Source organism: Pistacia vera, unplaced genomic scaffold (genome assembly GCF_008641045.1).
Source record: "Pistacia vera cultivar Batoury unplaced genomic scaffold, PisVer_v2 Contig151, whole genome shotgun sequence".
Taxonomy (NCBI): Eukaryota; Viridiplantae; Streptophyta; class Magnoliopsida; order Sapindales; family Anacardiaceae; genus Pistacia; species Pistacia vera.
The window spans coordinates 915,726-932,236 of NW_022195586.1; the positions used below are offsets into that span (position 1 = coordinate 915,726).

A 16,511-nucleotide genomic window follows, 5' to 3' on the forward strand; every position below is an offset into this window, starting at 1 on the left:
ATCAAGGCAGCCAATGACATTGATTTAATATCCCTTGAATCTTCAAGGAACGAAATCTTGGACTCAAACTTTTTTGACACACTTACCAGAACTTTTTCTACTAACCTCTCCTTTGGAAGGATTTTGCCTAAGATTCTGATTTCATTCACAAGCTTCATTAGCCTGTTGGAATATTGCGATACACTCTCCATCTCAGTCATCCTCATATTGTCAAACTGTCACTTCAATGTGACGATCTTCATGTTCCTTGTCTTTCCAAAACCTTGATACTCCTTGTCTTTCCAAAACCTTGATACTATGTTTGCAACTTATCTCAAGTCTCCTTGGCAGTAGTGCAAGTAGACCTAGCAAAACAGGTCAAGACCCGCGAGTTGACCCTAAACCCGGGAAAAATATATAGGGTATAGGTCCATGACATTGGACCCGTTTTTTAAAGATCCGTACCCAGCCCTACTTGTAGTTCTAACGGGTTAGACGGGTTCATCCACAGGCACCTTTTTTTTTTTTTTTCTTTTTGTTTTAAAAAAAAAAAAAACCATTTTCATTTTAAGGCAAATCCAAATTGTGACCCATTTCAAAAATCCCCAACTCCTCTCTCAGAATCACTCTCATCACTTCATCACTCTTAAAATCAATCACGCAAACTCCACGCCACATTTTTGTCATCGCCGCTCAAAAGTCAAGGTTGTCAGTATGTTTCTATTCCTGGTGCCACTACCATTGCTGGAGCCATTTTGGATTGGTGAATTGAAGATTGAATGATTTCTCTTCTTTTGATTTGGTGCTCCAATGAAGATGAAATGCTCTTTTATTTATAGCCTACTGAGTGTTGTTGATATTTGATTGCTGTTGTATGTAATTACTTGGTGGCCGGCGACTCTTCATCATTTCCAACCTTCCCACAGCCAACCCACTCACCACTTGTTTGACAAAATTCCTCACCCAAAGCCACCACTGAAACTTTCATTTCTATTTCAAATTTTGAAATATGAAAAAAATGGTCATTTAAAAACAAACCCACATTATATTTAACTTAAATAAATGCTAGAATGGTAATGGTGGCCGTGAAGTTATGGGTTTTGGGAAGGCGAAAGTGGTGGAGGTGGCAAAGGTTTCAGGCTGCTCATTGGTTTGACATGGGGGGAGAAGGTGGGTGGGATAGCCGAATAGGAAGTGCAGCCTTTTTATCTTCTATTCAATTCAGTAATTTATTGTTTTATANAGGTCTACTGTTACTGTTAAACTTCAACAGTCAAAGAAAAGTAATTAGTATATGGATATGGTTGTCATTTTACACTTTTTAATTATAAAAAATGAAATTAAAAAAGAAGCATTATAATTATAAGATTATAAATTAAATTGTAATAAATATAAAGGAAAAACAATAAAGGACAACAAAATTATATGAGAATCTTTTTAGTTTTTTTTTTTAATGTTTTTAATAATTTTACTTTGATTGTAATTTTATTATGTATCTTTAAAGTCCCAATTTTTTATTTTATATGTCTAACACTTAGTGATGGCAATGGGCCGGGTCGGGACCGGGTACCCCTTGGCCCAGGCCCAAGCCCGACCTCATGACAAAGGCCCAAGCCTGGCCTGGACCTGTCACGGGTATGATAGGTAAAGCCCAAGCCCAGCCCGACAGGCTTTTTGTAACCTTAGGCCCGGCTCAAGCCCGCCTATTTTTAAATTTTAATAAATTTTAACTTTTTTTTTATATTTTTAATTCTAAAAATAGTTTTTAAATATTAATTTTGATCCAGTAATTTAACGGAAATAAAACATAAATTATTTTAATAGTCAACTTATCGATTTTCAATCTTTAAATTTTTGTAACTCGAAACTAAGTTACTATAATTAACAGTAACTATAGATTACTATAAATTATTTTAATTGTCAACTTATAAATTTTTCAAAAGGGAACGACTTACACCTACCCAGAGTTTGCCTTAAAGACAAATTGGTACCCAAAAAATTTTGAAATGATAAATACCCACTGTCCGTCCAAATCTGTTAACTAAAATGGTATTATCGACATTCTATCATTTTTGTGGGGGTAATTTTGACTTTTTCTGTTTTAGGGTTTGTGCATAAAAAAATAAAAAAAGTTAAAAAAAATTGCAATAATAAAATATTAAAAAAATCCGCCCAAATGTCTTACCTTCTTCTTCTTCTCTCCCTTCTCTTTCTCTTATCTTTCTCGTATTATCTCCCTTCTCTTTCTTCCCTTTATTCTCCCTCTTTTTCCTCCATTCACTAGGCAAGAACCTGACACCGGAATATGGCCAGATCGAAAGCCTCTCTCCTCTTTCTCTTCCCGTCTTCATCTTCTTCATCTCTCTCATAAAAGGGCAAAAAAAGGGGATCTTTTGCAAAGCTGTCGCACTTCCCCACCCATTTTCCGGTAGCCCCGTCATCGAAAACTTTTCCCCTCCCCGCCAATCATCTTTTCGGTGTGCCCTCTCCAAAACCCCATTTTTCCCATCTTCGTTTGCTCAAATTTCACCGCCCATTGAATTCCTCAGGTTTTTGTTGTTTGTTGAATTGGGATTGATGGGTGTTTTTCATATGGGAAATTGATTGGTTGGAGATTAATTGGGAGTGTTGTTTTTTTTTTTTAAATTTATTTTTGGGGATTTCTGATCAATTTTGGCATTGATGATTGATTTTCCAAGTTTTGGCACACCACTTGTTTGAGGTTTTGTCCCAAACCTTCTGTGCCTTGCGTGTTTTGGTTCTTTTGAGTGTTTGAGAGTGGTTCGTTGGGATTTTTTGCATTGAATCTTTTGGTGATTTGAGTGAGGTTTTTTTGGGGCTTTGGTCATTTTTGTTGGTTGTTGTCCTATGGTTCTGGCGAGAGATGAAGAAGATGAAGACAAAATTTTAATTAAAATTAATTATAAAAATAAAATAATTAAAATTGAGAAGAAAGATTTTTATAAAATTAATGTTAAAGAGAGAAAATGAACAATGCAGAATGTTATATTTTTTTGTTGGATATAAAATTACCATATTATCTTTTTTAAATGAATTTTACTAACAGATTTGGATGGAAGGTAGGTAATTAACATTTTCAAACTTTTTGGGTACCACGTTGTCTTTATAGTAAACTATAGGTGGATGCATGACGTTTTTCAAAACTAATATAACTTCATATATTAAAAAAATAAGTATAATGATTACTAAAGAAACATAACGAAATAATTATATGTAAAAATTGATAAACCAATCACCCAAACCTAATTGCCAACCTTTAGATTCTCATGGTCAGAAAATTTTTCAACGTGTAATGATAACAATATAGACATCAAATAATTTTAAACTAAAAACAATATAGCATTTGGGCGGAATTTGACCGAGGAAGTGTTGGTGTAGCACTTCCTCGATTAAATCCTACTCAAATGATGCATCTCTTGCTAAAAATAATAATATACATAGATAGTGTTTAAAGAAGAGAATTTAGTTTCATATTTTAAATAAAATAAGTTAAAAGTCTCCTTTTAGTATTATTTTAAATTTAAATTTATTATCATATAGGAACATTTTAGGTAACTAAATCTATGTATGTATTAAAAGTTCAGAAATTTTACTTTTTCAATTTAGTCAAAAGTTCTAACAATTTGAAGAAAAAAATGGGTTTTTAACTCTAATTAGATTTAAGATTCAAGTGGAAAAATAAACATTTTTTTCTTGTGAAGACATTGAGGTGTCAAAATACAAAACAAGTAATAAATACTGGATTTGATACAAATATCTAAGACTAAAGTTATGCGGAGAGATTTTAATATGATAATGATATTTTTTTTTTTAAGAAATTTAGATATTCATTTCTAAATTAATTAATGTAAACATAACTTGGTGTTGTTACAATCTCCTGGGATATGTCCATATCATACATTGACTTATAGTTATATGACAAAACATTGTGTTGATAATTAAATTGGTGATTTCAATTCTTCATTCTCATAAAGGATTGATTAACCCTAAGCTATATATTTATCTTCGTCCTCAACCTCATACCTGAATGACCTTAAGGAATCCTTAAATAGAAATGCATATATGGACCTAGTGGTGAAAATCGAGCCGAGCGACTCGAACTTGGCTTAGCTTTGGCTTGAATTTGACTCGGCATTAGTCAAGTCGAGTTCGAGTTTGAGTAGCTCGAATAATCCCATGAGTAGAGTTCAATCACTGTATAAAAAGTTTAAAAAACTCGATTAAGTTCGATTAGCTCAACTGAAACTCGATTAAGTTCGAAAAGCTCAACTAAAATCTGATTAACCAAGCTTGAATTCGAACTAGAATTCAATTTTTAGATACCGAGTTTGAATTTGAACTCGATTCATTAGACTCGAACTTGAACTTGAATTCAATATTGCAACAACCGAGTCGAGTTTGAGTATCCAAATACTCGACTCAATTTCACCCCTATGTGGACTTGATCCATAGATAATGAAAAAAAAAAAATAGTTTTTGTTTTTTTATTTTATGGGTACAATTTTATTTACTATTGACTTCTAATAAATTTTATTTTCGTTCTTTCTTTTTGTTAGGTTGTGACAACTTAAAAAAAGAAAAGTGTGTACAATTTTAATAATCACTTATTTAATGCAATACAATGGTTGAAAAGAGAAAGTAAAACGTGTTTATTCAACACTAATTTATCATTGTTTCAACCATTGGATTATATTAAAATCTTACAAATTTTTTTTCACAATCTCGATTGGGTAGTTCGTAATTGGTTTCTAATGAATTTTTTTGTTTCCTGACGAACTGTCACATCGTAATTGTGAGAAGAATTTGTGTATTAGGTTGTGAATCAATCTTTATTAAATTAGAAATTCTAAAGTGTTTGATCTCAACTCTTCAAACCTATTAAAGGTGTGGTCTACTCTTGGATCATCATTATCGTATTTGTAATAGTCAACGATAAAGAAAATGAATAAATTACCACATTATATCCACCGTACAAAATCATTTCAACAATTGGAAAATGAAATAATGAATAAATAACAAACTTTTGAATAAATTACCACATTAGTTATTTACACTTAATTAAAAAAAAAAAAAAAAAAAAGGGCATTGATGTAGTTATCTGTGTAGCCTCTCTAATGCTCAAATCAGATTTCTGAACTAATAAATAAAAATATAAAGAGTATTTAAATGAAGATCCTCGCATTACTCAATTATCTGCTTAGGAGGTGGTTGAAATGGCAGACAACTTCCTTTTCCATCAGGTTGTCTACTTGAAGGGTGGTTACAAGTGAAGTAATCACCCAAGTCAGTTTCTGTCAGGTGTCTAGTCGAGTGTCAACTTCTAATTGAACGATTATTGGACATTAACCTTAAACATTGCCTCCTTGGCTTGTCATTTACACTTAGAATTTGACTTGTACTTGACCCTCAAATCTCGTTTTTGTACTTGGTCCAATTTTCTTATTTCTTGGATAAAGCTACCATTTACTTGTTTAAATCTCATGGATTCTTCATTTTCACACATTTTCTAAGTACATATACTTAGATTTTTGCTCCAATTATCCTCTTTCTTTCAAGCACAAAGTTGTATATTAATGAAAAAGTAATAAAAACTAATTATTTTCTCAACAATTAATTAACCAAAAAAAAAAAAAAAACAGCTCATAAAATTTGAAAATTGCGTGCACTCAATAAAACAGGTGATAAAAGTTATTTTGTCGGTGCAAATAATCTCATCAAGCAACTATTTTGTGAATCGGAGGCCTAAAAATGGGTCAGGTGGCCCAACAATTATAAATCTGAGGCCCAAATAAACAACCCAAAACCAAATCTTTCTACTACCGGCAGATAAGAGATTAATAGAGATCCAATTTCAATTTTGAATTCCTAAAACATTTTTTTTTTTTAAAGGTGTTTAATACAAAATTGCAAATGGAAATTAATCACCGGCATATTTGAGATAAGCTCTTCGAGAGGAACAAAATAAGTAATAATTTAAAGGTTTTAATCGAGTGTGGGGGCTAAAATTTTTGTTTTTTTAATAATTTTTTTATGTTTTCAAACAAATATGACAAACTTGTTTTCATCCTTTGTGTTTTCAAATACACTTTCAGACACATATGTTGAACACGTTTTCATTTTTCGTTTTCTCCGGATACTTTTAATATTAAAAAAAAAAAAAAAAAAAACCGGATACATAAAATTCATAAATAAAGTAATAAACATACTCTTTAAGCAAGTATTTTTGAATTGGAGGCCCTGCAATAATGGGTCTTTCGGCCCATTATAAATAGATCTTAGGCCCAAATAAAACCCAAAATCCAAGACCAAATTTTCCTACTACCGGCACCGGGAGATAGTAAGGAGATTAACAGAGATCCAATTTCAATTTTGAAATCACAGAGGCGCTCTCCCATCTCAAAACGTCGCGTCGCGGCGTCGGTTTATTCTTCTTTTAAGATCTCTTTTTATCTTCTTCGTTTTAACATTTTCAATATTCCCTCCAAATCTCATTTTCATTTCCCCAAAAAAGTGAAAGAATTTAGGGATTTCAATTTCTCAGGTGCTCTCGTCTCGTCAAGAGCCTCCACATCAATGTCCGCTTCAGGCGTCTCCATCACGGCCAACTCGGCGGCGGCTCGCCGGAGGCCGGTGATGGTCCACGAGAATAAATCAAGTAACATTGAATTGGTTCAAGCCGAACCCCAAGTCAATGGCGGAAACGATAGAGTTGCTGTGGCTGCGACCAGCAGAGATCTGAGCCTCCATTCGATTCGAGGCGAAGCGGTTGTGGAGAAAGATTTGATGCAAGTGAAGAAGAGCGCCATGGCTAATTCTACTGTGTCGCCTCGCCGGACGAGAAAGGCAGCGGCCAAGCAGGAGAAGCCACGGTGGTTGACGGTGGTTAGTATTTTTACTAAGAATTTTATGCTTTTATTGGTTTTGTTAGGGCTGGTTCAGTTGGTTAGGAAGTTAGCTTTGAAAGATGGGGATCCGACGCAATTAGGGTTTTCGGAATTCGAGAGACGAATTGGGGATGTTGAGGATTTTGTGAGGAGCACTACGAAATTGATGCAGGTTCAAATTGAGGTTGTTGATAGGAAGATTGAGAGTGAGATTGGAGGGTTGAGAACTGAAGTTAGTAAAAATATTGAGGATAAAGGTGTAATTTTGGGGCTTGAGTTGAAGAAATTGGAAGAGAAGAGCGAGGGGTTGGAGAGGACATTGAGTGAATTTAAAGCTGTTGATTGGTTCTCGAAAGAGGAGTTTAATAGGTTTGTTGAAGGGACGAGGAAGAGGAGTAGTGGTGAATTTAGTGAAAATGATGTTAGTTTGGATGATATAAGGGTTTATGCAAGGGAGATTGTGGAAAAGGAGATTGGTAAGCATGCAGCTGATGGCATTGGGAGGGTGGACTATGCATTGGCGTCTGGTGGGGCTAGTGTTGTTAAGCATTCTGAACCTTATTTGCTTGGGAAAGGGAATAATTGGTTTTCAGTGGGTGGTCGAAGTGGTGTTCATAGGGATGCTGATAAGATGTTGAAACCAAGTTTTGGGGAGCCGGGTCAGTGTTTCCCTTTGAGAGGGAGTAGTGGATTTGTTCAGATTAAGCTGAGGATGGCTATCATTCCTGAGGCTATCACATTGGAACATGTGGATAAGGTGAGTTTTTAATTTCAATATGTAGCTATCTGCATCGCAGAGTTATCAAGTTATTGGTTATATATCCATGTTCATGGTTTATGCATAGTTAGTTATCTGCTCTGATCATAATGTTTGTGACTCAGTTCCATAACGAAGTTTTACAGTACGCCCTATCTTAAAATATTGACAAGGTGCAAATAGGCTTGGTAGTTGACAGGTATATATTTGGAGTTTAGGTTTTTTTTTCAGTTAGACATAATCTGATTTTACAATATTTATCTGGGCCTATGGTCTATTGAGCATTTGAGGAATTTTTAGGCTATTAAAGATGAAACAAGAGCAATTACCTCAGTGTAGAAGACTCTTGAACTAATTTAGGGAGGTATAAAATGCATCTTATCACTTCGGAGAAGGTTATCTCTTGTTAAGACCTCAAAAAGAGTTTTAAATGTGCCATCATGGTTTGTATGTTTGAAGAATACAGTTACTGTCCAATTTTCTCATTCAAATGATATTAAGCCTAGTGTAGTCCAAAGAGAAGGGGGGGAGGGGGATGAGCCTTCTTTGGAGAAGGACTTGGAGTTCTGCTTGAGCTATAAAGTTCAACTAAAAGTTTTGGAATATGGTTTTAGTGATTTTGTTGTCATGCTATTGATTTTAAACTTTCTTCTCATTGTCTTCTCTCATTTCTGACTGACCTGGATTTGCTTACCTGCTAGCTAATTTGGTTTAGTTTATTGCACGTCTTATTGTTTGAGGCTGATGAAAGTTTGCTGACATGTCATTCATGAAATTTAATTCTTTAATTTGTGTCATATGAGTGCTTTGTTGGAGCAAGATCTTTGTATTAAGTAGTTGGTGAAAGGATGATACAAGACAACTTATTATCTTTGATTTTATGGGTTGTTTTGCAAAAGATAGGTGGAGGTTTGTTATAGTTTGAGTTGTTTGTGATTTATGACTAAGAAGAATGAGGACTTATTGTCTAAAGGGTTAACAAAATAATGATTGATGCGAAGGGATTGAAACCACACAAGAGAAGAATTATATCATGTGGGAGAGAACACACTAGGGAGCCATGCCAAGTGAATTTTCATTGTATCATTTTATATTGATTAGGTGGAGGAGGTGAAGAATATCTGGGCTAATTAATTATACTCTTGTTCGGCTATTTGCCTTAGGAAGTCTTTGAAAATATTTTTGTCTATTAAGTTTATGCTTAAATTTTTATTTTATGTGTATGAAATATGGCAACAACTTTTTTATATATGTAGATTAATGCAGTTAAGTTAATGTGTACGCAATTACCATTGTGTGGTTATTATTCACATTTTATGCATCTGGTTAATGTTCATAAAAAAAGTCCTTGGTGTAACTCATGATTGATTTTTAATTCTTCTATTTCTTAAAAAGATAAGAACAATTTTCTTTGAATTTATAATGTAGGATAGAGGTTTAGTTTAAGTTTTGTACACAGGTAGGTTGCATGTCTTTGTTAGTTAGGTCTTGTTCCCGCTTAACTCATAATATAATGTCACAGTCTTACTCTATTTTTTTTTATAGGAATAATCATGTCAATTATTAATAATGCCTAACAGCCATTTTGTTTCTTTTTAAAATTGACGACCTTGATTGATCTGTATTTATATGTTATATGAGACATATACCTAAAATTGTCTGGATGTTGCACCAAATTCAGTTATGTTTTCTTTAAAAAATGTGTTTTGTTGTGTATGCATCGTTCTCAGTTTGAATATTGTAAATTTTCAAAGTTAGAATTTTTTTTGAAGTAGGGTTTGTCTATCTAATGTGGATTGAAATTGTGTCAATGATGATAGATATGATTTGATTTTTCTAAGTGATTATATTAGATTTTCTAATTTCTACCTTAAGTGTATTACTATGGCAATTTTTAGAATCCTTCACAATTTCCATTCATTTGATAGTGCTTAGTTGAACTGAAACCTTGAGTAAGTAATTATCTTGTAAGTATTGAGAAATTTTGGTTAATATTTATGCATAACAAATAAAGTGTATTGTTGTAGTTCGAACTGAATTTTTTTTATGTAATGAACTTCTGCAACATTGTTGTTCTCTTAGTATTAGTTCACCTTGATGGCTGGTCCTAGAAATAAGCTCCATCCACACTGTTCCACAAGAAACATAAGTATCTCTGGTAGCAAACTGTCAAATACTCTCTCATTGAAAAATGCAAAGGATAACCCCCTATATTCAGGTGTCTTAATATAACAAGTTTCCTTGTTAAAGAGGATTAAACTGACTGCATTTTTTGGTTTATTCTCAAGTATACCTTTGGGGATACCGTTGTGTTATGAATGAGTTCCTGTAGGAAATTGATTCCAAGCTATGTGTAATACGTTGGCATCACCATGCGAGGAGTCAGAAGAAGATGAAGTAACATTGAATTGCTAAAATTAGAAATAAAGATAAAAGTATGTCTGATTCAAAATTTGAGAATTAGTCTTAATTACCCAGTGTAAAATTTGGATCCTTAATATACTGGAAAATTATTGATGCTACAAAGCCTTGAGATTAGCATAATTTCTAGATTCTTTCTGCCAGAAGCAGTCAGTATTTGCTGCTGCTAGTTGTTTTGTTCATTTTTAGTTAACATATTGACAAACAGTTTTTAGAGAATGGCATTCGTTTCGCAATAGTCTGAATCAGTTTCTTGTTCTTTTCTTCTTATTCTCAATTTTGATGTTGTTGCTGCTTAATATATTTAACATATATGTTGACAACATAGTTTTCTTTGGAAAGCAATTTAAATTTTTGTTTTCTCTTGGCGTGCCCGTATTTATGCTTCTCTCTTTGCCACGGATTGGTGTGAACTATTGTGTGTTCTCTGTTTTTGTTGTTCTGTTTCCTACTTTTTGATGTGTTGCACTTTTGCTAACAATTGATGTTACTGAATCTTTTGTCATTGTGATATGAACAGAGTGTTGCTTACGACAGATCAAGTGCTCCGAAGGATTGTCGTGCCTCTGGATGGCTACAGGGGCATGATAATGAGTTAGCAGTCAATGCTGAGAAGATGTTTCTTTTGACAGAGTTTACTTATGACCTTGACAAGAGCAATGCTCAGACCTTCACTGTATTGGACTCACCAGGCTCTGGCGTTGTTGACACTATTAGACTGGACATTACGTCGAACCATGGAAGCTCTTCTCATACTTGCATTTATCGCTTAAGGGTACATGGTCAAGAACCTGATTCTGTCTCCATGTTGCCTATGTAGTTTCATGAGTAAGTCTTCACCGTTTATGCCATCGCTCTTGTAATTGTCATCTCTACTCTTTTTTCATTTCTTTCTTTCTTTTTTGATTCTTTGCTTAGAACCTACTTCAAACTTTTTGCTTATTAGACGCAGAGTCTCTTGTGTTTAGATACTTCTACTTCCTGATGTTAGTATTGTCAAAAAAAAAAAAGTTTGTGTACCACGTATGAGTCTGAGTGAGTTGTAAAATTATGATTTCTGACTTCAAAAGACAAGTATATGGTTGACAATGAGACTGAGGCTCATCAATCTTTTAGAGCCAGTGGATTGACATCCATTTTATCGGAGCCTATGCTAATTCAACGGATATCAAGAATTGGTGTCTTGATAATCGGTAACGTTATTGGTTTAGTAATGTAGCAATGATTCGTGATGCATAAGTTGTTTCTGTTTGAGTTTTGGTGGGTGGCCATGATGAAGGAGCAATGGAAAAGTAGTGCTTGAAACATGGTGATAGATGCCAACTCAATGAAAGAGTATCTGCAAGTATTTTAATGGATTAGATTGTATTCTCTCATTTCTGACTGACCTGGATTTGCTTACCTGCTAGCTAATTTGGTTTAGTTTATTGCACGTCTTATTGTTTGAGGCTGATGAAAGTTTGCTGACATGTCATTCATGAAATTTAATTCTTTAATTTGTGTCATATGAGTGCTTTGTTGGAGCAAGATCTTTGTATTAAGTAGTTGGTGAAAGGATGATACAAGACAACTTATTATCTTTGATTTTATGGGTTGTTTTGCAAAAGATAGGTGGAGGTTTGTTATAGTTTGAGTTGTTTGTGATTTATGACTAAGAAGAATGAGGACTTATTGTCTAAAGGGTTAACAAAATAATGATTGATGCGAAGGGATTGAAACCACACAAGAGAAGAATTATATCATGTGGGAGAGAACACACTAGGGAGCCATGCCAAGTGAATTTTCATTGTATCATTTTATATTGATTAGGTGGAGGAGGTGAAGAATATCTGGGCTAATTAATTATACTCTTGTTCGGCTATTTGCCTTAGGAAGTCTTTGAAAATATTTTTGTCTATTAAGTTTATGCTTAAATTTTTATTTTATGTGTATGAAATATGGCAACAACTTTTTTATATATGTAGATTAATGCAGTTAAGTTAATGTGTACGCAATTACCATTGTGTGGTTATTATTCACATTTTATGCATCTGGTTAATGTTCATAAAAAAAGTCCTTGGTGTAACTCATGATTGATTTTTAATTCTTCTATTTCTTAAAAAGATAAGAACAATTTTCTTTGAATTTATAATGTAGGATAGAGGTTTAGTTTAAGTTTTGTACACAGGTAGGTTGCATGTCTTTGTTAGTTAGGTCTTGTTCCCGCTTAACTCATAATATAATGTCACAGTCTTACTCTATTTTTTTTTATAGGAATAATCATGTCAATTATTAATAATGCCTAACAGCCATTTTGTTTCTTTTTAAAATTGACGACCTTGATTGATCTGTATTTATATGTTATATGAGACATATACCTAAAATTGTCTGGATGTTGCACCAAATTCAGTTATGTTTTCTTTAAAAAATGTGTTTTGTTGTGTATGCATCGTTCTCAGTTTGAATATTGTAAATTTTCAAAGTTAGAATTTTTTTTGAAGTAGGGTTTGTCTATCTAATGTGGATTGAAATTGTGTCAATGATGATAGATATGATTTGATTTTTCTAAGTGATTATATTAGATTTTCTAATTTCTACCTTAAGTGTATTACTATGGCAATTTTTAGAATCCTTCACAATTTCCATTCATTTGATAGTGCTTAGTTGAACTGAAACCTTGAGTAAGTAATTATCTTGTAAGTATTGAGAAATTTTGGTTAATATTTATGCATAACAAATAAAGTGTATTGTTGTAGTTCGAACTGAATTTTTTTTATGTAATGAACTTCTGCAACATTGTTGTTCTCTTAGTATTAGTTCACCTTGATGGCTGGTCCTAGAAATAAGCTCCATCCACACTGTTCCACAAGAAACATAAGTATCTCTGGTAGCAAACTGTCAAATACTCTCTCATTGAAAAATGCAAAGGATAACCCCCTATATTCAGGTGTCTTAATATAACAAGTTTCCTTGTTAAAGAGGATTAAACTGACTGCATTTTTTGGTTTATTCTCAAGTATACCTTTGGGGATACCGTTGTGTTATGAATGAGTTCCTGTAGGAAATTGATTCCAAGCTATGTGTAATACGTTGGCATCACCATGCGAGGAGTCAGAAGAAGATGAAGTAACATTGAATTGCTAAAATTAGAAATAAAGATAAAAGTATGTCTGATTCAAAATTTGAGAATTAGTCTTAATTACCCAGTGTAAAATTTGGATCCTTAATATACTGGAAAATTATTGATGCTACAAAGCCTTGAGATTAGCATAATTTCTAGATTCTTTCTGCCAGAAGCAGTCAGTATTTGCTGCTGCTAGTTGTTTTGTTCATTTTTAGTTAACATATTGACAAACAGTTTTTAGAGAATGGCATTCGTTTCGCAATAGTCTGAATCAGTTTCTTGTTCTTTTCTTCTTATTGTCAATTTTGATGTTGTTGCTGCTTAATATATTTAACATATATGTTGACTACATAGTTTTCTTGGAAAGCAATTCAAATTTTTTTTTTCTCTTGGCGTGCCTGTATTTATGCTTCTCTCTTTGCCACGGATTGGTGTGAACTATTGTGTGTTCTCTGTTTTTGTTGTTCTGTTTCCTTCTTTTTGAGGTGTTGCACTTTTGCTAACAATTGATGTTACTGAATCTTTTGTCATTGTGATATGAACAGAGTGTTGCTTACGACAGATCAAGTGCTCCAAAGGATTGTCGTGTCTCTGGATGGCTACAAGGGCATGATAATGAGTTAGCAGTCAATGCTGAGAAGATGTTTCTTTTGACAGAGTTTACTTATGACCTTGACAAGAGCAATGCTCAGACCTTCACTGTATTGGACTCACCAGGCTCTGGCGTTGTTGACACCATTAGACTGGACATTATGTCGAACCATGGAAGCTCTTCTCATACTTGCATTTATCGCTTAAGGGTACATGGTCAAGAACCTGATTCTGTCTCCATGTTGCCTATGTAGTTTCATGAGTAAGTCTTCACCGTTTATGCCATCGCTCTTGTAATTGTCATCTCTACTCTTTTTTCATTTCTTTCTTTCTTTTTTGATTCTTTGCTTAGAACCTACTTCAAACTTTTTGCTTATTAGACGCAGAGTCTCTTGTGTTTAGATACTTCTACTTCCTGATGTTAGTATTGTCAAAAAAAAAAAAGTTTGTGTACCACGTATGAGTCTGAGTGAGTTGTAAAATTATGATTTCTGACTTCAAAAGACAAGTATATGGTTGACAATGAGACTGAGGCTCATCAATCTTTTAGAGCCAGTGGATTGACATCCATTTTATCGGAGCCTATGCTAATTCAACGGTTATCAAGAATCGGTGACTTGATAATCGGTAACGTTATTGGTTTAGTAATGTAGCAATGATTCGTGATGCATAAGTTGTTTCTGTTTGAGTTTTGGTGGGTGGCCATGATGAAGGAGAAATGGAAAAGTAGTGCTTGAAACATGGTGATAGATGCCAACTCAATGAAAGAGTATCTGCAAGTATTTTAATGGATTAGATTGTAATATAATACTTTTTTTTTTTTTTTTAAATTTTGTATTGGCAGAAGAATAACTCTTTATTCGAAGTGAACTATGTGTATTGTCAAAAAGGCCATTTTTTTTTTTCATCTTTTCATTATTACTGGAATCTTACCTCTGCAGGTTCAAATTCATAACTTGACTATACTGTTGCATGGTAAATACTAACATTACCATAAACGTGACATTACATATTTACATTTTATACTATAATTACAACGTTTCACATATTTTAACTCCTTTGATCGGCCCCTCAACTGAGTCGGATGCCTGTTAACTAGACAATTACCATATGACACGATAACCATTATAAATATAATAACGAATCTGAAACCCCCATGACTATAATAGAATAGAAGATCCACCAGAGTTTTAATATTTGAATAATTGCATAAACACAACACTTTCAAATAAAATAAGTGGTCAAAATTAAGCACATGAAACCCAAGATTGATTGTTGGGAACAAATGTGGAATATAGCAATAAAAATATGGGGGCCTGCACCAGCTTAAATTGTATAAAAAAAAAAAGTGATGAAAATGAAGAGGCTGAGTCTTTGAAATACACAAAAAAAACTCATTGAGAAGTGGGGTTTTGTCACAAAAAGGGTTATTCCCAAACATTCTGTCTCTCAGTCATCCACTATTCATGGGATTTCCCACTTTTCAACAAGCCATGGACCATCCAACATTTGGTCTATTCTTAATCTTAATCTCAAGGAATAAGGCCCCATCACATATTGTTTTCAATTATCTCAAATAAAATCCTCTTCTCTTTGTAATTTTGTTATGATTATGGGGATTTGCTGTCTAATTCATAGACAAACATATTACTACCTTTGGATTATACTCGATTGTTCAATTATTTAATTCTCATCTCTTTGATTGTTATTCGCAACCAGTCCGAATAATATTGTTTCAAGCAAAGTAGGTGAAGAAGAGATGGTTTTAAAAATCTAATTATGGCAAGTGTTAGGAAGGGAATGGCCAAAGCATTCCTGATTACCAGGAGTGTTTAAGTCTCTTTCAAAGTTTTTGAGTTTGACTACCAATCCAATGAGTTTGGGGCTATTCAATTCATGTCATCAAGTCTTTTATCATAATGGAAATTGATGTAATATACCCCCCTCATCTTTTCATTGCAACTAAAAGTTCTTGTAGGACTATAATTCATGTTTAGCATTAATTCAATCAACACTTTTATATATACCCACCATTCTCGTTGAAAGTATTATTATATATACAAAATTTATTTCGATGGTATCGTCAATCTTAATTTAGATATAAAATTTAGGAAATTTAAGTTTTTTTTGGAAAATGGAAATAAATTGGAGACAAGAGGAAAAGGGTGAAGTTACAAGTGCCACAAGTTGGGAAACCACATAAAGGAGAAGTACTAGTTTCTATGATTTGGTTTGCAGTTTGCAGGCCGCACACACGTGGGGGTCCACTTTCTCACTATTCTTTTTTCTATTTTTTAAAATATGAAACATTTCCTAAAAACATAAAAAACTCGTATAAACTCCTTTCCCCATACAATTTCATATTCTTTTACCAAGAAAGCATATGTTTTGAAAGGACATTTTAGATTCGATCCCCACTTTTGACTGCTTCCGTTTCCTTTTCTCTCTCTTTTTTTTAAAGTTCTAAATTCTATCTTTTTTTTCTTTTTTTTTTTTCTCCATTTTCCATAAAGAAAACGAAAAGCCCCCAAAATTATATTCTATTGGCATCATTAAATAGTAAAAAAAAAAAAAAACCAGTTGCCTCTTTTGTTCACTGTATTTATATACCCATCAAAAATACATTTTTATTTTATATTTTTTTTCTTTTTCTGCTTGTTTGGTCCTATTACAGTGGATGAATTTGGATTTTTTTCTTGATTTTTAATCAACCCAATTTGTAAATTTTAATATAGAATAGGATTTATAAATTAAT

The 16,511-nt window shown here is 33.3% G+C and overlaps 1 protein-coding gene across 1 annotated transcript; it reads left to right on the forward strand.

Annotated features, from left to right (window-relative positions):
- The first annotated feature begins 6,337 nt into the window (after positions 1–6,337).
- Positions 6,338–11,230, forward strand: LOC116124289 (SUN domain-containing protein 1). The gene is made up of 2 exons (XM_031409995.1): positions 6,338–7,641; positions 10,583–11,230. The coding sequence occupies exons 1-2, from the start codon at positions 6,574–6,576 to the stop codon at positions 10,880–10,882; spliced, it is 1,368 nt and encodes a 455-aa protein (XP_031265855.1). The 5' UTR covers positions 6,338–6,573; the 3' UTR covers positions 10,883–11,230.
- Positions 11,231–16,511: the final 5,281 nt, after the last annotated feature.